Consider the following 23,563-nt stretch of genomic DNA (forward strand, 5'->3'; position numbering starts at 1 on the left):
AAGGCAGACACTCTCTACTAGTTAAGCTAAACTACTGGGTGGTTTAAAGAAGACTTCTGGGGATATTTTTGGTTTACAATTTAAGGATGCTCTCAGGGCAGTAGTTTCAGGGGTTCATCCAGCCTCCATGGCTCCAGGAAGTCTGAATTCCTTGGGAATCCGAAATTCTGTTCTGCTTGAGTGATGTCTTTTAAAAGGGACAGATGGGGAAATAGAGTCACACGCCTGGGGAAGACAGATGCCATGTGACAATGGAGACACATGCATCTAAAATCAGCAGAGGGATGCAAGGACTGCCGGCAGCCACCAGAAGCTGGGAGACAGGCATGGAGCTGTTCCTCTCTCAAAACCCCAGAAAGAGTCAACATGGCAAGACCCTGACTTGAATTTCTAGCCTCCAGAGCCTTGAGAAATCAATGTCTGTTCTTTAAAGCCACCCACTTTGTGGCATTTTCTCAGGGCAACAATGGAAACTAAGCCGCCCCACTCACCAGGAACAGTAATACCATTATTCCCACCAGGGTCCTTATAGAAAATTTCCAGTGGTAGGGGTTTGCAAAATTCTTTGATGGGTCCTCAAGTGCTAAGGACAAAAGGGCTTATTCCAGGCCATGCACCAGGAGGGGGCTGCATGCTCCTTTTCTGCCAGTGTTGGGGGAGGGGCTTCAGGTGCCAGGGAGACAGTCTCAGGCCTCATGGGTGGTTGGGCTGGCCAGAGGAGGGATCCTGGGGACTCAAGGACATTCAAGACATCCCCACACAGGCCTAGGCGTCAGGAGGCAGTGTCCCTCACCATAGTGGCTCCCAGTAGGCCCTCAACCCCAGCCTGGGGACAGGAGGAGGTACCCCTTACCACACTGGCACACAGCAGACCCTTGGCCCCAGTCTGGGAACAAGAGGCAGCACCTCTCACCACACTGGCACACAGTAGGCCCTCAGCCCCGGATTGGACATCAAGAGACAGCACTCCTTTCCACATTGGTACACAGTAGGCACTCAGCCCCAGCCTGGGGACATGAGGCACAGCCCCTCACTGCACTTCATACAGTAGGCCCTCAGCCCAAGCCTGGGGACAAGAGACAGAGTACCTCACTGTACTACACACAGTAGGCCCTCATCCCCACCCTGGGAACAGGAGGTGGCACACCTCACTGCACTGGCACACAGTAAGCCCTCAGCCCTGGACTGGCCATCAGGAGACAGAGCTCCTTTCCTCACTGGCACACAGTAGGCCCTCAGCCTTGGCCTGGAGTCAGTAGACAGTGCCCCTCACTGCACTGGCACACAGTAGGCCCTTGGTCAATAGTTGCTGGATGCATGAGCACCAGTGGCTTCATTCTCTGATCCCAACGGTGACATCAGACAAATCAAAAACCATCCCTGGAGCTCAGTATCATCCTTGTAAACTGGGGGTCTGGGGTGGGGTGTCCTGGAAGACTCCGTTGCAGGTTGAGGCAGGAGTAGCGCTGGGCCGCTGCAGATGTCTTATTCTGAACCACATACTAATCCCCTATGACAAGCCCTTCTTAAGTTCAACCTGTGGCTTCTCCAAGCTTCAGGCTGCCTGCCCCTCCTTCCTCTAGCTAAGGGACGGGTTCCCTCTCTTATCTACTGTCTCCAGACCAGGAGATCTGCACACCACCTAGAGGTCCCTGCTCTCCATCACCACAGCTGCCTCATGTTCTCACCAAGGCTGCAGGCGCCGGCCATCTGCACAGTGTTCTCAGTCTTGGATATGGGAGGAGAAGGAACTTGGGTGTCCGTCCACTCCTCTTCCCCTTTCTATTCTCTTTCTTAATTATGCAGTCTACCTTAAAGCCCTCTAAATCTTTCTCTCGCCCACTTCTTTCTGAGCTGCAGTGCCTCAAAAGGCGCTCGCTGGGAAGAGCAGGGAGAAGTCAAACAGAATAACACTTCCCAAATCATCAATACAAACATGGTTGCCATAGCAATGGGAGCTAGGCCCAGAAAGAGTCAGCAAGAGCCCACAATGAATCTTTTTTTTTCTTCTGGTAGACACAATTTCCTCAATTTGTACCTGAAAGTGGCTTCTGGGTTCCCACAAAGAGAACCACAGGAAGGATGCCACCCTCCAGATTCAAAAGGGGAGGGTGGGTCAGGCCCCTAGGTGGACCCCGTACTCACATGACTGCCCAGTGGATGTTCTAGAAATGATCTTTGACAGAGAGGCTAGACAGGTTGGCATGTCTTCTTCAGCAAGTGGTTGCTTGAGGGGCTCTTGGTGGACACAAGGGACGGAGACCCAGACGATGCCAGGGCAAGAGGATGGGAAGCAGAGCAAGAGGTCCTGGGAGAGATGGGTGGGATGGTATGAAGGGGAGCCACCTCCAGCTGGGGAGGGATTGAGCCTTGAACCACAGCAACAGACAGGGACAACAGTCTGGCCACAGTGCTATGACTGACAGGCCAGGTCACAAGCCCTATCTCCAAGGTAGGGACTTTGCAAGTTCCTTAACTTCTCTGAGGCTCAGTGTTGTTTTGTTAGGTGCCACTGAGTCAGTTCTGACTCACAGTGACCCTATGTACAACAGAACAAAATGCTGCCCAGTCCTGAACCATCCTCACAGTCATCGCAGTGTTTGAGCCCGTTCTTGCAGCCGCTGTGTCAATCCATCTCGTTGAGGGTCTTGCTCTTTTTCACTGACCCTCTGCTTTACCTTCTCGAGGGACTAGTCCCTCCTGATAACATGTCCAAAGTATGTGAGACAGAGTATTGCCATCCTGGCTTCTAAGGAGCATTCTGGCTGTACTTCCAAGACAGATTAGTTCATTCTTCTGACAGTCCATGGTATACTCACTATTCTTCACCAACACCATAATTCAAATGCATCAATTCTTCAGTTTTCCTTGTTCACTGTCCAGCTTTTACATGCATATTAGGCAACTGAAAATACCATGGCTTGGCTCAGGCACAGCTTAGTCTTCAAAGTGACATCTTTCCTTTTAACACTTGAAAGAGGTCTTTTGCAGCAGATTTGCCCAATGCAATAGGTCCTTTGCTTCCATGGGCATTGATTGTGGATCCAAATAAAATGAAATCCTTGACAATTTCAATCTTTTCTCCATCTATCATGATGTTGCTTATTGGTCCAGTTATGAGGATTTTTGTTTTCTTTATGTTGAGGTGTAATCCATTCTAAAGGCTATGTAGTCTTTGATCTTCATCAGTAAGTACTTCGAGTTCTCTTTGCTTTCAGAAAGCAAGGTTGTGTCATCTGCATATCGCAAGTTGTTAATGAGACTTCCTCCAATCCTGATGTCAAGTTCTTCATATAGTCCAGCTTCTCAGATTATTTGCTCAGCCTATATATTGAATAAATATGGTGAAAGGATACAACCCTGATGCACACCTTCCCTGATTTTACACCATGCAGTATCCCCTTGTTCTGTTCAAATGACTGCTTCATGATCTATGTACAGGTTCTGCATGAGCACAATTAAGTGTTCTGGAATTCCCATTCTTTGAGATGTTATCCATAATTTGTTTTGATCCACACAGTAGAATGCCTTCGCATAGTCAATAAAACAGAGATAAACATCTTTCTGGTGTTACCTGCTTTCAGCCAAGATCCATCTGACATCAGCAATGATATCCCTTGTTCCATGTCCTCTTCTGAATCCAGCTTGAACTTCTGGCAGTTCCCTGTCAATGTACTGCTTCAACTGTTTTGAATTATCTTCAGTGCTTGTGTGTGACATTAATGTTCAATCATTGTTTGATGACTTCCACATTCTGTTGGATCACCTTTGGAATGGGCACAAATATGGATCTCTTCCAGTCAGTTGGCCAGTTAGCTATCTTAGAAATTTTTTGGCATAGTTGAGTGAGCACTTCCAGAGCTGCATCCCGTTGTTGAAACATCTCAATTGGTATCCCATCAATTCCTGGAGCCTTGTTTTTCACCAATGCCTTCAGTGTAGCTTGGACTTCAATACCATGGGTTCTTGATCATAAGCTATCTCCTGAAATGGCTGAATTAGCTTCAATATTATCACCTGTGAAATGGGCATGTGAGCAACTCCCTTAAGGATGATTGGAAAGTTGGATAAGACAAAGTAAGGAAGACACCGAGCATTGTGCCTGCCACAGTGGACACTCTCATGCCCTTTACCTAGGAGCTCTTCTTCAGAGGGTCCAGAAGAAGACAAGGGTGGGAAAACATAAAGAGAATGTTGATATAAATACTGTGTAGTGAACATCTACCTCTGTAGATGCTAACTCCTAAGTGTCTTGTGTGACACAAAAAAATTATTTGCATTAAATCCTGAAGTTGGTTTTATAATTGAGGAGCCTGGGGCTCAGAGAAGAAACTGGCCAGGAAATTTTCAGGGGGAGGAGAGGAAGTGATGGGGGAGGGCTGGGCATGGTCCCCATGGCCAACGCCTCCTCAGTCTCTGGCTAGGAGGACTTGACTTTGGTGTCTTCTCTCATTTGAGGGAGGAGTCACAGCTAGAGCCCCCAAATCTGTTCTTCCCCACGGACATCTCCCACCAACTTTCCCTGAAGCCTACATCTTTCCTCTGAGGCTCACCTCCAAAGCTCACTGATTCCAGCATCTGGCTCAATCTTTCTACCTGCTCCATTCTCTCCAATCTCATACATGATTTTTTTAAGCTTTTTAAATTTTATCCCCTTAATATTGAAAGCAGGGAGATGACAACTGCTGATGTTTAGGTCTCTTCATTCAAGCCTCTCTGCTGTTGCCCATGGTTGAGCAGCAGGTCAAGTCTTGAGAACAGAAGATTCTGATCCGTGAGAGCAGAAACCGAGGCACGTTTCCTGGCCTCGGTGCTGCCAATAACATAAAGAGTTCCTGAAAACACGCATTTTCAGAAGACCCATTCAGGAAAAACATACCTAAAGCTTACAGTGATGGGAAGCCTTTCTGTCAAACTTTCTAGACTTTATGAGAAGGCAGCTAAGCACTTGCTCCATCAGCCACACCTTCCCCACAGGCCACGCCCTCTCCAGCCCCCACCGCCTTCCACTGGCCACACCCTCCCACCGTCCACACCTTCCCAATGGTCACACCTTCCCTGAAGACCACGCCCTCCCTGGGAGCCACGCCCTCCCCACTGGCCACGCCCTCCAGGGTAGGGATCCTGCTAGGTCCTGAACTCTCTCAGATAAGGGCCCCTCAAGGTCCCCCGTCTCTGGGTTCCCTTTGATCCCAGTGTCCGCTTGTGACTTCTCTCTCTCCCTCTGATTCTTTAATGCTCCACCGATCAACTAATTCCATCTCAGAAGCACCAGCAACTCTCCCATCTCCAAATCCACAAACTATTTCTCAGTCCGGGTCCAAAGCAGAGGGAGAGCAGGACTAGTAAGCTAGGCCCCGGGGAAAGTCACTGGGGCAGAGGGGCCACAGAGTTCAGGCCCTGCCCAAGGGAGAGGGCCTGGTGTGGGGGCAGGATCCTGCTCGGCCAGGCCAAGCTGAGGGGGAAGGGAGGCTGGGCAGGACCCAAGGCCGGGCAGGACCCAGGCCAGGAGGGACCCAGGGCAGGTGGGGACGAGGCCAGGTGGGGCGAGGCCTGGCGGGAGGGAGGCAGCTGAGGGGCTCGTGGGCCCCACAGGGAATCTAAACTTGGTCCTGGAGGCTGACACAGAGCCATCTGCTCTGACCACCCTTCCAAGGTGACAAAAGTCAACTTTGTTTAGAGTGTGGCCGGCTTCAAGAGAAGAATCCTGATAGGTCTAAATCAATCCTTTGAACTAACCAGTTGCCATGGAGATGACCCCGACTGGTGGCAACCCCCTGTGTGTCAGAGTAGAACTGTGCTGCGTAGAGTTTCCACTGGCCGATTCGCCAGATCTTTCTTCCAAGGTGCCCCTGGGTAGACTTGAATCCCCAACTTTTCAGTTAGCAGCCAAGTGTGTTGCCCATTTGTCCAGAGATTCCTAATCATGGGACCCCTCACCTTTGGTCAGACACTTGCTTTCTCAACCTTCCTGACAACTCCAGGCGGTCTGGCCCATGAGATAAAAAAGGAGGACAGTGCTGGGGGAGTCTGAGAGAGATTTTATGTTCTGGGTCCTAGAGAGATTGCTTATTCCCACACAGACCCGACTCCTAGGGCTGCAGCAGCCCTCTTGTGGCCAGGAGGTGACAAGCATGATGGAAATCACCCTGCTGAAGAAGACAGTGGAGCAGAAGGAGAGAAAATCGGCCTGGAAGGCATTTCCACACATCATGGCACCAGACCTGGGACCACCTGTCTCCCTGCAGCCTTCCTCAGTGAGATCGTTATTGCCCAAGTCACTGTTCACTGGGATTTCTGCCCCTGCAGCCAAGTGCACTCCTAATTTCTAAATGCTGAAGAAGTGGAGCCACTCAAGAAGTTCAAGCGTGCCACACAAAAACAGTTGTCGCTGAGTTAACCCAGGCTCAAGGCGACCCCGTGTGTGTCAGAGCAGAACTGTGCTTCATGGGGTTTTCAATGCCTGATTTTTCAGAAGTAGATCACCAGGCCCTTCTTCTGAGGTGCCTTTGGGTGGACTCAAACCGCTAGCCTTTCAGTTAGCCACCAAGTGCATTAGCCATTTATACCATGCAGGAACCGGTCAAGCATAAGAGTGCCAAGTTCAGCTAAGTCACCTGGGAGCAATGTGTGGAGAACATGGGGAGGAGAGAGACTAAAGGACAGGAGGGTCCTAGCGAGGCTGTCTGCCGCCCCCACCTAGGTCCTGGTTACAGCAGCCCCAGCTCAGTGCTGGCTGGTCCACACACAGGACTCAGGTCCTTGAAGAGCCCTCTCCCACCCATTGCCAGGGCACGGTCTGGACACCCAGATGCCTGGCAGTGACCATCAGATGGGCTGAGAGTCAGAAGATGCCCAGCACCCCCTCCCAGAACACAAGGGGCATCTGTTAGCTGAGGGGCAGGGGGCAGCTTCAAGGGGCTGCTGCCACTCACCGGCATTCTCGGGGGTGGTGTGAACAGGGATGTCTGAAAAGGAAACCACAGAAATTAAAAGATGTGCGACTATGCACCATAAGGTTTAATTAAAAACAGACAAACAAAAAGCACCTGCTGTGATGGTTAAGATTGTGTGTTGACTCGGCTGGGCCCTGATTCTCAGTGGTTCGGTAGTTACGATGTAGTTTGGCAGCTGTGTAATGATGTAATCACCTCCATAATGAGATCTGATATAAGGTAATCACCTCTGTGATGAGATCTGCTGTGAGCAGCCAATCAGTTGAGAGGAGTTTCCTTGGGGATGTGACTTGCATCCAATATATGTGGACTTTCTGGCAAGGCTCTCAGACTTTTGCTGCCTCTGGATCCTGCACCTTACTCCTCATTCTGACTTTTGGTTCTTGGGACTTGAGCTAGCAGCTTACCTGCCAACCCTGGGATTTGTCAGCCTCTGCAGCCTGTGAGCCAGCGATCTGCCAGCTTACCTGCTGATCTTGGATTTGTCAGCTCCTGCAGCTACGTGAGCCAGGAGAAGCCTCCAGCCTGACTCACAGACTTGGGACTTTCCAGCCCCTACAGCCACATGAGCCATTTCCTTGATAGAAATCTCTCTCTCTCTCTCTCCACACACACACACACACACACACACACATACATGCTTCATTGGTTTTGCTTCTCTAGTTCGAATCTGCCAGATGCTCCTTGGAAACTCTAAGGGGCAGTTCTACTCTGTCCTATAGGGTCCTATGAGTCGGAATTGACTCGACAGCAGTGGGTTTTTTTTTGGTTTAGAGAGCCTAGTGTAAGACACCTGCCTTAGAGATTTCCCAAGTGAAAGAATACAGCCTCAAAATGTCTTTTAATGTTAGCAGTTTTAACAGTTAGAATCATTGAATATCTAGGCTACAGGGTAAATGGTGTTTGGTAAATCGATACTGCCAAGTAGCTTTTCAAATGGGCAATTACCAATTTGCCTTCCCACCAAAGGGCATGAGATTTCCCTGCATGCTCACAGCACAAGATGTTATCCAGCTCAAACAAATATTTTAATACAACAAATTCTGACTCTAAAGTTCTGATTCTGAGGCTCTCCCAGCATCTCTGTGGGATGGCTGAGTGTCACATCAGAGGGCATGTTTGTGTGGGGAAGAGCAAGACATAGGGTGATGATGTGACTTGGATGAAAACAGAGGAAGGTTCTGTGTTCACGGTGATTGAGGTTTGCAAGTGCCCCAGCTTTCCCCTCCTGGCATTCAGGCTTTGGCAGTTCCCTGCTCTGGGTAGTTACTGACTGATCCCTGACACACCTGCCAGGTCTGGGCCAGCACATGCAGCCATATGAGGCTTCCCTGAAGCTACCTCAAGGTTGGGAAGAAATATTGAAATGAAAATAAAAATCTAAAATATGCCCCCACTATCGCTATGAGTCGGAATCAACTCGACGGCACTGCGTTTTTTCATTTGCGTATAGAATTTTGGGGGAGAAATATGAATAACAAGAAGGGTAGTTATTTTTAATTTAGTATTTATTATTTGCCAGGAACTGTGCTAAGTACTTGATATTACCTATTATGGTCAAGTCAATCCTGACTCATAGTGACCCTGTGGGACAGAGTAGAATTGCCCCATGGGGTTTCCAAGGATGTATCTTTACAGAAGCAGACTACCGCATCTTTTTCCCATGGGGCAGCCGGTGGGTTTGAACCACTGACCTTTCAGTTAGCAGCCAAGGGCTTAACTACTGCACCACCAGGGCTCCTCCTATTTGATATTACTTCAGTTAATTTTTACCACAATTGTGCAAGATATCTGGGCATTATGTTTTTATTTTTATTTTTTTACATAGGAGAAAACGGGATCTTTTAGAAATTAAATAACATATTCAAGCACACAAGGCTGGTGAATGGTGACACTGAGATCCAGGCCCAGTTCCTTCTGACTCCACCCATGCTGTCACTCACAGTACCTACCCCAGTGCCTGTAATCCTGGCTGCGGATCCAGCCTGCTGTCCTACCTGGGACAAACCACTTCTCTGTGGGCCTCAGCTTTCCCATATGCAGCAGCAGAGGTGTACTCTCAGTACCTAGCACACATTCTGATAAATAGCACCTGTGCTTGTTATATGAAATGAATGAACAAATAAAACACAGGGTGCTTCTTAAAGAAACTCATATTGTTGAGTTAGGCCATCTAGGAGTGGGTCAAGCTATTAGAAAACATTAGTAAAGAGGTGTTTATAACCAAGTGATGTGTGTGATAGGAGAGGGGGTGGAATAGCAATGCCTTGGAATTTAGAGAAAGATACAGAACTAGAAGCTGAGAAACTTACAGTTCCAGGTAATCCAGGGGGACCTGCTGGGCCAGCTTCACCCTGGATGAAGAAATGGAAAACAAGTGACCATTAGTTCTCCTGTGAGCTCTGCTTACCCTGTGACAGGCCTAATAATACCACCTTCCCCCAGACAACAGGATCACCCACCAGCATCAACCTCAATAGATCAGGTAGATGACAGACAGATGGACGGATAGATAGAGAGATGATACATAGATGATAGATGATACACAAACAGATAGACACATACATAGAGTCCAAATTACAAAATATTTCATACATATGAAAACATGTCTTTAGAAGTATCTATGATGATATGTGTAGCTGTAGACCACTTATACTGCTGTATAAGATTCATTGTATCTATTCTAATAAGCTGGACTATATGAAGAAGAATGGGGCATCAGGATTGGATGAAGACTCATTAACAACCTCGTTATGCAGATAACACAGCCTTGCTTGCTGAAAGTGAAGAGAACTTGAAGCACTTACTAAAGAAGACCAAAGACCACAGCCTTCAGTATGGATTACACCTCAGCATAAAGAAAACAAAAATCCTCACAACTGGACCAATAAGCAATGTCATGATAAACCGAGAAAAGATTGAAGTTGTCAAGGATTTCATTTTACTTGGATCCACAATCAACACACATGGAAGCAGCAGTCAAGAAATCAAAAGATGCACTGCATTGGGCAAATCTGCTGCAAAGGACCTCTTTAAAGTGTTGAAAAGCAAAGATGTCACCTTAAAGAATAAGGTGTGCCTGACCCAAGCCATGGTGTTTTCAGTCACCTCATATGCATGTGAAAGCTGGACAATGAATAAGGAAGACCAAAGAAGAACTGACATATTTGAATTGTCGTGTTGGCAAAGAATATTGAATATACCATGGACTGCCAAAAGAATGAACAAATCTGTCTTGGAAGAAGTACAACCAGAATGCTCCTTAGATGCAAGGATGGCAAGACTGCATCTCACATACTTTGGACATGTTATCGGGAAGGATCCATTCCTGGAGAAGGACATCATGCTTGGTAAAGTGGAGGGTCAGCGGAAAAGAGGAAGACCCTCAACGAGATGGACTGACACAGTGGCTGCAACAATGGGCTTAAGCATAACAATTGTGAGGATGGCGCAGGACCGGGCAGTGTTTAGTTCTGTTGCACATAGGGTCATTATGAGTCAGAATCAACTCAATGGCACCTAACAACAACATCCTAGTAAAGTTATCCATTATCCATTTCCTGTTAATGTCATGTAGGTTGTTTTCCATTTACTATGATCACATCGTTGCATCAGACGTGAGCATATATATACCTCTGTGCTATACACACTGACTACCTTTGAAGTGCAGCTCCTCTGGAGACTCCAGTGAGCCATATCCCACCCCCTTTGAAAGAGCCGAGCTGTTCTTGGGGGCTGAGGGGCAGCACTGAATCCCTGTTACAGCACAGGATGGGGAAGCAGAACACCTGGACTTGAACCCCAACCCCACCATTTGGTTTTAATAAGTCATTTTACTTCTTTCCGCACGTTTCCCTCATTGCAAAACAGGGGTGGCAACAGCACCTACAACTCCTAGCATCTTGTGGGGTCCCAAGTGGGGTCATCTTCCACAGGGGTTCAATAAGGAGGAAGCTATTATTACATTTGCCATGAGGAACAGAGGTCATTGAGCTGTTCTAGGCAAGAGGAGCCACAGCAAGCCAGCTGGTCACCAAAGCTGTCCCTTCACAGGTGACACCAGGGAACCAGGGTCTGGATCTCTGTGCCCAGGTCTGTTCCTGGTCACCGACCCACGGTCAGGTCTATAACAGGATTTCTGTGTGTGATTATTAAATGGGCAGATGGATGGATGAATACAGTTGGTCTAGAGAGGGACAAGGCTGCTGTAACTAAACAGCAATAAAACACGATAGTTAAAAAGTCACATTATGGGAGGGGGCCAAGATGGCTGACTAGGTAGACGCTACCTCAGATCCCTCTTGCAACAAAGACTCGGAAAAACAAGTGAATCAATCACATACATGACAATCTACAAACCCTGAACAACAAACACAGATTTAAAGAGTTGACCTGAGTGACAGAAACGGAGAACGAACAACTACGGGGAAGCAGTGACTGTTTTCAGAGCCTGGAGCCAGGGTCCCAGTCAGGTAACCTTGGTGCCGGGCTTAGGACTGGGCACATGGGAGCTGAACGTGGCATCTGTGACACTGCAAACACGGGGCAAAGCCCTAGCCCCCTGAACTGACCCCGGGAGGGGGCCCAGCTGGTCCGGGCGGGCGGCGTGGCAACACGGCTGGTGGGAGAAGAAGTCCCCGGGAGGCAGTGACTGGTTTTGGAGCTGGGAGTGCAGCGTCCCAGCCGGGGAACCTTGGCGCTGGGCTTTGGACTGGGCACACAGGAGCTGAACGCGGCATCCAGTCACGGCACAAACACGGGGTGCAGCTCTACTCCCCTGAAATAACCCTGGGAGGGGGCCCAGCCGGTCTGGGGAGGTGGCGTGGCGATGCGGCTGGCGGGACAAGAAGTCCCCGGGAGGCAGCGACTGATTTTGGAGCCGGGAGTGCAGCGTCCCAGCAGGGGAACCTTGACGGTGGGCTTTGGACTGGCAGCGGAGGATCTGACTGCGGCTTCAGCGGGCCAGACCCTCGGGGACAATCTCCACACAGCCAGCACACATAGGAGACACGCCCCTCGGGAATCTCAGATAAAACAGTCATCCCAAGCAAGATAAGCAACTTTGGCTATATTCCGGGGTGCTACTCTCTGCTGTTTTTCTGAACCCTCCCCTCCCCTTCCCAGGTGGCTTCATTAACATTGGAATTTCCTGAGCCAGAGGGAGAACGGCTCCGGCTCTGCGGCTTTGCTTTTCCCTCTTTTTTTTTTTTTTTTTTTTGGTCTTTTCCTAACCCATTCTTCCGGCCTGAGAGAAGCAACCACAAAAAACCCAGGGACCAAAAATCCTTCCCTAATTGGACTAAAAACACAGAAACAGCTACAGCCAAGCACATATGATCCAAATCTCGGGCTTTCATCCTTACAGGGAACAAGGTGGCTGTTATAATGCAAAGGCAGTTCTGATAGGGATCTGACTGCATTTTTTTTAGCGGATTTACTGGAAAAACAAGTTCCCCAGGTCTGATATCTCTGCTTATTCAACAGAGCCCTAACTGACCCACAACAGGGAACTGAGGGCTGAAGCTCCCCCCAGACCACCTAGCCTCTTGCCTTAGGGGTCTAAGGAGGGTGACACCTACCAATCAGTAGAGGTACTTGCATTGGGGGCCTAAGGTACAGCTGCAGAGCCCTCCCACCAAGGTGCTATAGGAACAGAGACACACCTACCTCTACCTCACTGACACTTGGGGGAAGCCTGTCAGCATTCTGCCCCCCCTGGAGTGTGAACCCCAGCTGCTAATAGAATCTGGTGCACACAACTATCACCACTACTTCTCGAGGTGGATAGGTGTTAGGGTGCAGCACACATCTGATGACCCAAAATCAGATTCTACTCAAGAATGATGAATAGACTCAGGCATACATATCTGGCAACAGCCCAAACCAGCTTGTAATAGGTCATAAGTAAGTCAAGGGCTACAACAAACAAGACAGCACAATCTAGTAGCCCATCCACATATATTGAACAGAAACAAAACAAGATAAGACTCAGTGAGCAAAGATAGAATAAATCACTACTTTTTTTTTTTTTATATCTTAGTGATGGCTCGGAGACAGCTGTCTATATCAAACCACATAAAGAAGCAAACCATGACAGCAATCCTGGAACTATCAGATACAGAATATAAAAAACTAATTTACAGAATGCTTCAAGACATCAGGGATGACTTCAGAAATGAAATAAGGCAAACTGCAGAAAAAGCCAAGGAACACACTGATAAAACAGTTGAAGGACTCAAAAAGATTATTCAAGAACATAGTGGAAAAATTAATAAGTTGCAAGAATCCATAGAGAGACAGCATGTAGAAATCCAAAAGATTAACAATAAAATTACAGAATTAGACAACGCAATAGGAAGTCAGAGGAGCAGACTCGAGCAATTAGAATGCAGAGTGGGAAATCTGGAGGACCAGGGAATTAACACCAACATAGATGAAAAAAAATCAGTTAAAATAATTTAAAAAAATGAAGAAACCCTAAGAATCATGTGGGACTCTATCAAGAAGGATAACTTGCGTGTGATTGGAGTCCCAGAACAGGGCGGGAGGACAGAAAACACAGAGAAAATAGTTGAAAATCTGCTGACAGAAAACTTCCCTGACATCATGAAAGATGAAAGGATATCTATCCAAGATGCTCATCGAACCCCATTTAAGATCGATCCAAAAAGAAAAACACCAAGACATATTATCATCAAACTTGCCAAAACCAAAGATAAAGAGAAAATTTTAAAAGCAGCCAGGGAGAAAAGAAAGGTCTCCTTCAAGGGAGAATCAATAAGAATAAGTTCAGACTACTCAGCAGAAACCACGCAGGCAAGAAGGCAGTGGGATGACATATACAGAGCACTGAAGGAGAAAAACTGCCAGCCAAGGATCATATATCCAGCAAAACTCTCTCTGAAATATGAAGGCGAAATTAAGGTATTTACAGATAAACAGAAGCTTAGAGAATTTGCAAAAACCAAACCAAAGCTACAAGAAATACTAAAGGAAATTGTTTGGTCAGAAAACCAATAATATCAGATACCAGACACCAGCACAACACAAGGTCACAGAACAGAACATCCTGATATCAACTCAAATAGGGAAATCACAAAAACAAATTAAGATTAACTAAAAAAAAAAAGGCTCAAAACAGGGAATCATTGAAGTCAATATGTAAAAGATCACAATAATCAAAAACAGGGACTAAATACAGGTGGCATAGAACTGCCATATAGAGAGGGATACAAGGTGATATAGGACAATACAAGTTACGTTTTTACTTACAAAAATAGGGGTAAATATTAAGGTAACCACAAAGAGGTATAACAACTCCATAACTCAAAATAAAAGCCAAGAAAAACGTAACGACTCAACAAACATAAAGTCAAATACTATGAAAATGAGGATCTCACAATTTACAAAGAAAAACGTCTCAGCACAAAAAAGTAAGTGGAAAAATGTAATTGTCAACAACACACATAAAAAGGCATAAAAATGACAACACTAAACACTTATCTATAATGATGCTGAATGTAAATGGACTAAATGCACCAATAAAGAGACAGAGAGTTTCGGACTGGATAAAGACACACGATCCGTCTATATGCTGCCTACAAGAGACACACCTTAGACTTAGAGACACAAACAAACTAAAACTCAAAGGATGGAAGAAAATATATCAAGCAAACAATAAGCAAAAAAGAAGAGGAGTAGCAATATTAATTTCTGACAAAATGACTTTAAACTTAAATCCACCACAAATAAAGAAGGACACTACATAATGATAAAAGGGACAATTGATCAGGAAGATATAACCATATTAAATATTTATGCACCCAATGACAGGGCTGCAAGATACATAAATCAAATTTTAACGGAACTGAAAAGTGAGATAGACACCTCCACAATTATAGTAGGAGCCTTCAACACACCACTTTCGGAGAAGGACAGGACATCCAGTAAGAAGCTCAATAGAGACACAGAAGACCTAATTACAACAATCAACCAACTTGACCTCATTGACTTATACAGAACTCTCCACCCAACTGCTGCAAAGTATACTTTTTTTTCTAGCGCACATGCAACATTCTCTAGAATAGACCACATATTAGGTCATAAAACAAACCTTTACAGAATCCAAAACATCGAAATATTACAAAGCACCTTCTCAGACCACAAGGCAATAAAAGTAGAAATCAATAACAGAAAAACTAGGGAAAAGAAATCAAATACTTGGAAACTGAACAATACCCTCCTGAAAAAAGACTGCGTTATAGAAGACATTAAGGAGGGAATAAGGAAACTCATAGAATGCAACGACAATGAAAATACTTCCTATCAAAACCTCTGGGACACAGCAAAAGCAGTGCTCAGAGGCCAATTTATATCGATAAATGCACACATACAAAAAGAAGAAAGAGCCAAAATCAGAGAACTGTCCCTACAACTTGAACAAATAGAAAGTGAGCAACAAAAGAATCCATCAGGCACCAGAAGAAAACAAATAATAAAAATTAGAGCTGAACTAAATGCATTAGAGAACAGAAAAACAATTGAAAGAATTAACAAAGCCAAAAGCTGGTTCTTTGAAAAAATTAACAAAATCGATAAACCATTGGCTAGACTGACTAAAGAAATACAGGAAAGGAAACAAATAGCCCGAATAAGAAAGGAGAAGGGCCACATCACAACAGACCCAACTGAAATTAAAAGAATCATATCAGATTATTACGAAAAATTATACTCTAACAAATTTGCAAACCTAGAAGAAATGGATGAATTCCCGGAAAAACACTACTACCTAAACTAACACATTCAGAAGTAGAACAACTAAATAGACCCATAACAAAAAAAGAGATTGAAACGGTAATCAAAAAACTCCCAACAAAAAAAAGCCCTGGCCCAGATGGCTATACTGCAGAGTTCTACCAAACTTTCAGCGAAGAGATAACACCACTACTACTAAAGGTATTTCAAAGCATAGAAAATGACGGAATACTACCCAACTCATTCTATGAAGCCACCATCTCCCTGATACCAAAACCAGGTAAAGACATTACAAAAAAAGAAAATTACAGACCTATATCCCTCATGAACATAGATGCAAAAATCCTCAACAAAATTCTAGCCAATAGAATTCAACAACATATCAAAAAAATAATTCACCATGACCAAGTGGGATTTATACCAGGTATGCAAGGCTGGTTTAATATTAGAAAAACCATTAATGTAATCCACCATATAAATAAAACAAAAGACAAAAACCACATGATCTTATCAATTGATACAGAAAAGGCATTTGACAAAGTCCAACACCCATTTATGATAAAAACTCTCACCAAAATACGAATTGAAGGAAAATTCCTCAACATAATAAAGGGCATCTATGCAAAACCAACAGCCAACATCACTCTAAATGGAGAGAGCCTGAAAGGATTTCCCTTGAGAACGGGAACCGGACAAGGATGCCCTTCATCACCGCTCTTATTCAACATTGTGCTAGAAGTCCTAGCCAGAGCAATTAGGCTAGACAAAGAAATAAAGGGCATCCAGATTGGCAAAGAGGAAGTAAAATTATCTCTATTTGCAGATGACATGATCTTATATGCAGAAAACCCCAAGGAATCCTCCAGAAAACTACTGAAACTAATAGAAGAGTTTGGCAGAGTCTCAGGTTATAAGATAAACATACAAAAATCACTTGGATTCCTCTACACCAACAAAAAGAACATGGGAGAGGAAATAACCAAATCAATACCATTCACAGTAGCCACCAAGAAGATAAAATACTTAGGAATAAATCTTACTAAGGATGTAAAAGACCTATACAAAGAAAACTACAAAGCTCGACAGCAAGAAATTAAAAAGGACATACTTAAGTGGAAAAACATACCTTGCTCATGGATAGGAAGACTTAACATAGTAAAAATGTCTATTCTACTAAAAGCCATCTATACATACAATGTACTTCCAATCCAAATTCCAATGTCATTTTTTAAGGTGATAGAGAAACAAATCACCAACTTCATATGGAAGGGAAAGAAGCCTCAGATAAGTAAAGCATTACTGAAAAAGAAGAAGAAAGTGGGAGGTCTCACTCTACCTGATTTCAGAACCTATTATACAGCCACAGTAGTCCAAACAGCCTGGTACTGGTACAACAACAGACACATAGACCAATGGAACAGAATTGAGAACCCAGATATAAATCCATCCATGTATGAGCAGCTGATATTTGACAAAGGACCAGTGTCAGTTAATTGGGGAAAAGATAGTCTTTTTAACAAATGGTGCTGGCATAACTGGATATCCATTTGCAAAAAAATGAAACAGGACCCATACCTCACACGATGCACAAAAACTAATTCCAAGTGGATCAAAGACCTAAACATAAAGACTAAAACGATAAAGATCATAGAAGAAAAAATAGGGACAACCTTAGGAGCCCTAATACAAGGCATAAACAGAATACAAAACATTACCAAAAATGACGAAGAGAAACCAGATAACTGGGAGCTCCTAAAAATCAAACACCTATGCTCATCTAAAGACTTCACCAAAAGAGTAAAAAGACCACCTACAGATTGGGAAAGAATTTTCAGCTATGACATCTCCGACCAGCGCCTGATCTCTAAAATCTATATGAGTCTGTCAAAACTCAACCACAAAAAGACAAACAACCCAATCAAGAAGTGGGCAAAGGATATGAACACACACTTCACTAAAGAAGATATTCAGGCAGCTAACAGATACATGAGAAAATGCTCTCGATCATTAGCCATTAGAGAAATGCAAATTAAAACTACCATGAGATTCCATCTCACTCCAACAAGGCTGGCATTAACCCAAAAAACACAAAATAATAAATGTTGGAGAGGCTGCGGAGAGATTGGAACTCTTATACACTGCTGGTGGGAATGTAAAATGGTACAACCACTTTGGAAATCTATCTGGCATTATCTTAAACAGTTAGAAATAGAACTACTATACAACCCAGAAATCCCACTCCTCGGAATATACCCTAGAGAAATAAGAGCCCTCACACAAACAGATATATGCACACCCATGTTTATTGCAGCTCTGTTTACAATAGCAAAAAGCTGGAAGCAACCAAGGTGTCCATCAACGGATGAATGGTTAAATAAATTGTGGTATATTCACACAATGGAATACTACGCATCGATAAAGAACAGTGACGAATCTCTGAAACATTTCATAACATGGAGGAACCTGGAAGGCATTACGCTGAGCGAAATTAGTCAGAGGCGAAAGGACAAATATTGTATAAGACCACTATTATAAGATCTTGAGAAATAGTATAAACTGAGAAGAACACATACTTTTGTGGTTACGAGGGGGGTAGGGAGGGAGGGTGGGAGAGGGTTTTTTACTGATTAATTAGTAGCTAAGAACTGCTTTAGGTGAAGGGAAGGACAATACTCAATACATGGAAGGTCAGCTCAATTGGACTGGACCAAAAGCAAAGAAGTTTCCGGGATAAACTGAGTGCTTCAAAGGTCAGCGGAGCAATGGCCGGGGTTTGGGGACCATGGTTTAAGGGGACTTCTAAGTCAATTGGCAAAATAACTCTATTATGAAAACATTCTGTATCCCACTTTGAAATGTGGCGTCTGGGGTCTTAAATGCTAACGAGAGGCCAACTAAGATGCATCAATTGGTCTCAACCCACCTGGAGCAAAGGAGAATGAAAAACACCAAGGTCACACGATAACTATGAGCCCAAGAGACAGAAAGGGCCACATGAACCAGAGACCTACATCATCCTGAGACCAGAAGAACTAGTTGGTGCCCGGCCACAATCGATGACTGCCCTGACAGGGAGCACAACAGAGAACCCCTGAGGGAGCAGGAGATCAGTGGGATGCAGACCCCAAATTCTCATAAAAAGACCGTACTTAATGGTCTGACTGAGACTAGAGGAATCCTGGCGGTCATGGTCCCCAAACCTTCTGTTGGCACAGGACAGGAACCATTCCCGAAGACAACTCATCAGACATGAAAGGGACTGGACAGTGTGTAGGAGAGAGATGCTGATGAAGAGTGAGCTAATTATATCAGGTGGACACTTGAGACTGTGTTGGCATCTCCTGTCTGGAGGGGGGATGGGAGGATGGAGAGAGTTGGAAGCTGGCGAAATTGTCACGAAAGGAGAGACTGGAAGGGCTGACTCATTAGGGGGAGAGCAAGTGGGAGTAGAGAGTAAGGTGTATATAAACTTATACGCGACAGTCGGACTTGATTTGTAAACGTTCACTTGAAGCTCAATAAAAGTTAATAAAAAAAAAAAAGTCACATTATTTGTTATTACGGTAAAACCTGCAAAAGCCAGAAACTGTGTAAGGCAGAAACCTGTCGGAGAAGGAAAACTCAAGTGTTTTCCACTAATAGACAGCGATAGGAAAGTGGTAAGACTGCACCCTGTCAAAGAGGTGAGACTTGGAAAAACAAGGTGGTCCCGTTGAGTTCTAGCTCTCCCAGGTTTCACCGTGTTACTATTTCTATTACTGTACAGGATTTATTCCAGGCACTGGTTCAGGTGGAGCCCTGGTGGGGTAGTGGTTAAGAGCTTGGCTGCTAACTAAAAGGTCAGCAGTTCAAATCTGCCAGCTGCAACTTGGAAAACCTATGGGGCAGTTCTACTCTGTCCTGTAGGGTCACTACGAGTTGGAATTGACTTGACAGCAATGGTTTTTTTTTTTTTTTGGTTCAATCTTTTCACCTGTATTAACTCATTTAATCTTTGTAGAAATTAAGTCTTTGTAGAAAAGGCAGACGCTTCAGTACCCCCATTTCAGAGATGAGGAAACTGAAGCATAACAACATCCACTAACCTGCCCAAAGTCACACCACCAGCAAACGGCTGAGCCTGGTTTTGAACTCACAATCCCATGTTCTCTGCTTTGTAGGCCTGACAGAAGTTCCACAAGCACTGGGAAGAAATATCACCTTCTCAGTGTTATTGCATTATCTAGTTTTACCCCTTCTTTTGCTGACTTTGTTTAACTCATGCCCCAGATCCAACCTCATCTCAATCAAGTCCCGATGCTCGGAGCTGAGTGTTCCCTCATCAAAGATATGCATGGATATAACCAAGAAGAGGGCCCATGGAGAGATGTGTCTCCCACCTCGAGGACCTGAGAGCTGCCTTCTAGAAGGGTCTCCTGTCCTCAGAGGCTGAGTCAAGAGGAGGTACTTTGGGTGGGATGGTGTAGACTCCAAGTGACTCCCCTGACTCTGGCAAAGACGCTCGGTTGAAGGAGAAGCTATGAGTTTGGGAGTTAATGTGACAGGCCTGGGGTCAAACCCCAGCTCCCTCACGAGTGGTTTAACCTCTCCGTAGCCCCTGATGGGAAAGGAGCACTATCATGCTTATTCCAAGAAGCTGCAGGTCCCTGGGCAGCATGAGCAGTTTGTGATTGGCTACTGGCCTAAAGGGTGGTGGTTTAAACCCACCCAACGCACTGCAGAAGAAAGGCCTGGCACTCTGCTTCCTCAACAATTACAGCCAAGAAAGCCTCCGGGGAAGTTCTACTCTGCACACACGGGGTTACCTGAGTCGGCATTGACTCCACGGGAACAGGTCTGGTTTCACTTTTGGGTGGGGCTACAACGAGCGTTGTGGGTGGTTGTGAGGGAGGAACGAATGGGAGAGCAGACGGAGGGATGAGCAAGGCGTAGCCAGCAGGGGGCAATGTCGTTTCAATGTTATTGTGAATTTTTTAAATTTCATTTTTACTAAAACTGTCCATTATTGCATATTTCTCTGGAGGAAAGGAAAGGCAGAGCAGATGCTTTGGAAGCCCGAATGTGACTATGCTGTGGCCCTGGCAATTCTACCAAAGTAATAAAAGGGGCTTTATGGTCCCACTGAGACTTCATATTCTGGAAATGAGTTTCTCAACTGAAGATTGCATTTTCGAAAAGTCTGCGAGAGCAGCAACCCGAGTGGCTTACCCACGCCAAGCCCTTCCTTCCCATACCAGGCTCTCTATTTATAGATGGCAGGTCGGTGTAGAGAGAAGCCCTGGGTCTCGGTCAGAGGGAAGAGGGGTGGGAGGGACACGCTGCTGGCCTGGCCGAGAAAAGACAAGGGCACAAGGGAAATTGGGGGAAAGAAAATACCTACAAAGTCGGCCAACTTGGGAGAATCAGGCGGCCTATACAGACAATTGTGCAGGGCAGAGCGCAATGCCAGGACCCTCTGGGTGTGTGTGTCACCATCCGCCGGGCACCCCTGAGCGGGGCATTACACTTTCAAGAGCCAGGACTCTGAACCTGGACAGTCAGGGTTCACATCTTGAGTCTTCTGTACACTAACCCTGCAACCCTGGGCCAGCAACTTAACCTCCTGTGCCTCAGTGTCCTCATCCAGGAATTGGGGATGCCATTGATAATAGTGACTCCCTCACAGGGTTGTTGTAAGGACTAAGTCACTATTGGTACAGTGCTAAGAACAGCTCTGGCAGGTAGTGAGTTCACAATCAACCATTCTGCAGACAGGATGTCATAGACATTTACAAGAACCCTCAGGCGAGGTACTAAAACAAAAAAAAAAAACCAAGCCCCTTGCTGTTGAGTTGATTCTGACTCATGGTGACCCTATAGGACAGAGTAGAACTGCCCCATAGAGTTTCTAAGAAGTACCTGGCGGACTCAAACCGCGGACCTTTGGGTTAACAGCCACAGCATTTAACCACTAGGCCACTGGGGGGGGAGGTACTAGCAAATCCGTTTTCAGATTAGCACACAAAAGGCACTTGGAGGTCCCTTAAGATGCTCAGAACCACAGAGCAAGCAGGCAGAACCAAGGCTACAGTGCAGGCCCCTATTTTGACTCCAAGAACAGTGCTCTTTCCATTCATCTACAGGCCAGCACCATCACATAGAGGGGTTTGGGGGTATGTGTCTTTACAAAGTTGCTGTGGGACTAGAGGTGTATTTGGCCAGAGGCTGACCGTGAAGCAGCGTGAACAAGCACTTAGACCCTGTCCTGCTCATGACTTTTTGCATATGTGTCACTCCCTTTAGACTCTGAAGTTCCGGGAGGCTAAGCCAGATCTTGTTCACTGTCATTTTATATTTGCAATGGCCTAACAGAAAGTGGGGTACTGGTGGTTCATCGATAGAGTCCTCACCTTCCATGCAGGAGTCCCGGGTTCGATTCCTTGCCAATGCACTTTATACAGAACCACCACCCACCTGTTGGTGGAGGCTTGTGCGTTCATACTATACTGAACAGGCTTCAGAGGAAACTCCAGATTAAGATGGACTAGGGAGAAAGGCCTGGCTATCTACTTCCAAAATCCACCAGTGAAAATTCTATGAATCACAACAGTCCAATCTGCATCATGGGGATAGTGCAGGACGAGGCGGCATTTTGTCCCGTTGTGCATGGGGTTGCCTTGAGTCAAGGGATAACTTGGCAGCAGCCAACAGCATAACAGAGAGAGGGTGTTCTTTTCCTCTTTGTTAAACAATGAGTGTCAGGGTGAATGGGTGTGTCTTTACTGGGCTGAAGGGGTTGGAGTTGGAATCCCACTGGAAGGGAGGAAGGAATCAAGGTTAAAAGCGCAAACTCTGGAGCAGACTGTCAGATCCACACTGCCCATTGATGCATTTTAGTGCTGTAGGTTTGGGTGAGGTGCTGTACCTCTCTGTGCCGGGGTTCCTGCCTTCATCCGTAAAGAGGGGCTTAAGACAGACACTACTTCATGGTTCATCGTTACGAGGATTACAAGAGAAAGAAATGGAAAGCTAAAGAAACCACAACTTGAAAAACAGACAAATTACACAGAAACCAAGGCTTGCACTCAAGCTATTTAAGCTTAAATTGTTTTAACAAAAACTCACTTAGACTTATGCGTTCCAGGACGAAAAGACCAGAGAAACTGCTTATGCACACATGGTTTCAACAACATCTCACTCAGGTACTTATCGGCTGTTTCCTCGTTTAGCAATTCTCACCAAGCAAATCCCTGCTTGGACTCTGACATGTTGGTACAGCCTAAAGCTACCCCATGGCTGACTCCTTCCCAACAACTCCTTCTGGCACAGCAATGACACAGCAGGAACACCGTCAGACTCTAAGAATGCAAAGATGTTCCCTCCATTTAGACAGAGCCTGCTCCGACCATCAACCTGGCTCCAAGGTCAACCTCACAAGCAGTAACACGCGTGTTTCATTTATAACATGGAGTCTCTGGGTGGTGCAAACTGTTAACACGCTTGGCTGCCAACTGAATGGATGGCAATTCGCATCCACCCACAGGACCCTCAATGGGCCTGATGATCTGGTCCTGAAAAATCAGCCATGAAAAGCCCTATGGAGTACAGTTCCACTCTGACGCACGTGAGGTCACCAGGAGTTGGAGCTGACTCAATGTCAATCTTTTTTTGTTTGTTTGTTTTAATTTACAATGTAGGAGAAAGGACACGGGAGTCAGAGCACTGGGGATTTGACTCTCAGCAAGTTCTTTATGTTCTTTGGACCTCAACTGCTCATTGTTACACATAAATCAATAATATCTACCTTATGACGTTACACTAGTATTCAGAGAGATACTGGCCATAAACAAGCCTAACCTGGAAAATGACAGGTG

The 23,563-nt window shown here is 45.5% G+C and overlaps 1 protein-coding gene across 1 annotated transcript in view; it reads right to left on the reverse strand.

The window, feature by feature from the left end:
* COL22A1 (collagen type XXII alpha 1 chain) overlaps positions 1-23,563 on the reverse strand; it is a 301,234-nt gene that overhangs the window by 101,971 nt on the left and 175,700 nt on the right. Inside the window, exons 31-32 of the mRNA XM_064268112.1 lie at positions 9,269-9,310; positions 6,936-6,968 (exon numbers count right to left, since the gene is read on the reverse strand). Coding sequence (XP_064124182.1) covers positions 6,936-6,968; positions 9,269-9,310 — 75 coding nt within the window. The remainder of the gene's footprint in view (positions 1-6,935; positions 6,969-9,268; positions 9,311-23,563) is intronic.

The sequence above is a fragment of the Loxodonta africana genome, chromosome 14 (assembly GCF_030014295.1).
Source record: "Loxodonta africana isolate mLoxAfr1 chromosome 14, mLoxAfr1.hap2, whole genome shotgun sequence".
Lineage (NCBI taxonomy): Eukaryota > Metazoa > Chordata > Mammalia > Proboscidea > Elephantidae > Loxodonta > Loxodonta africana.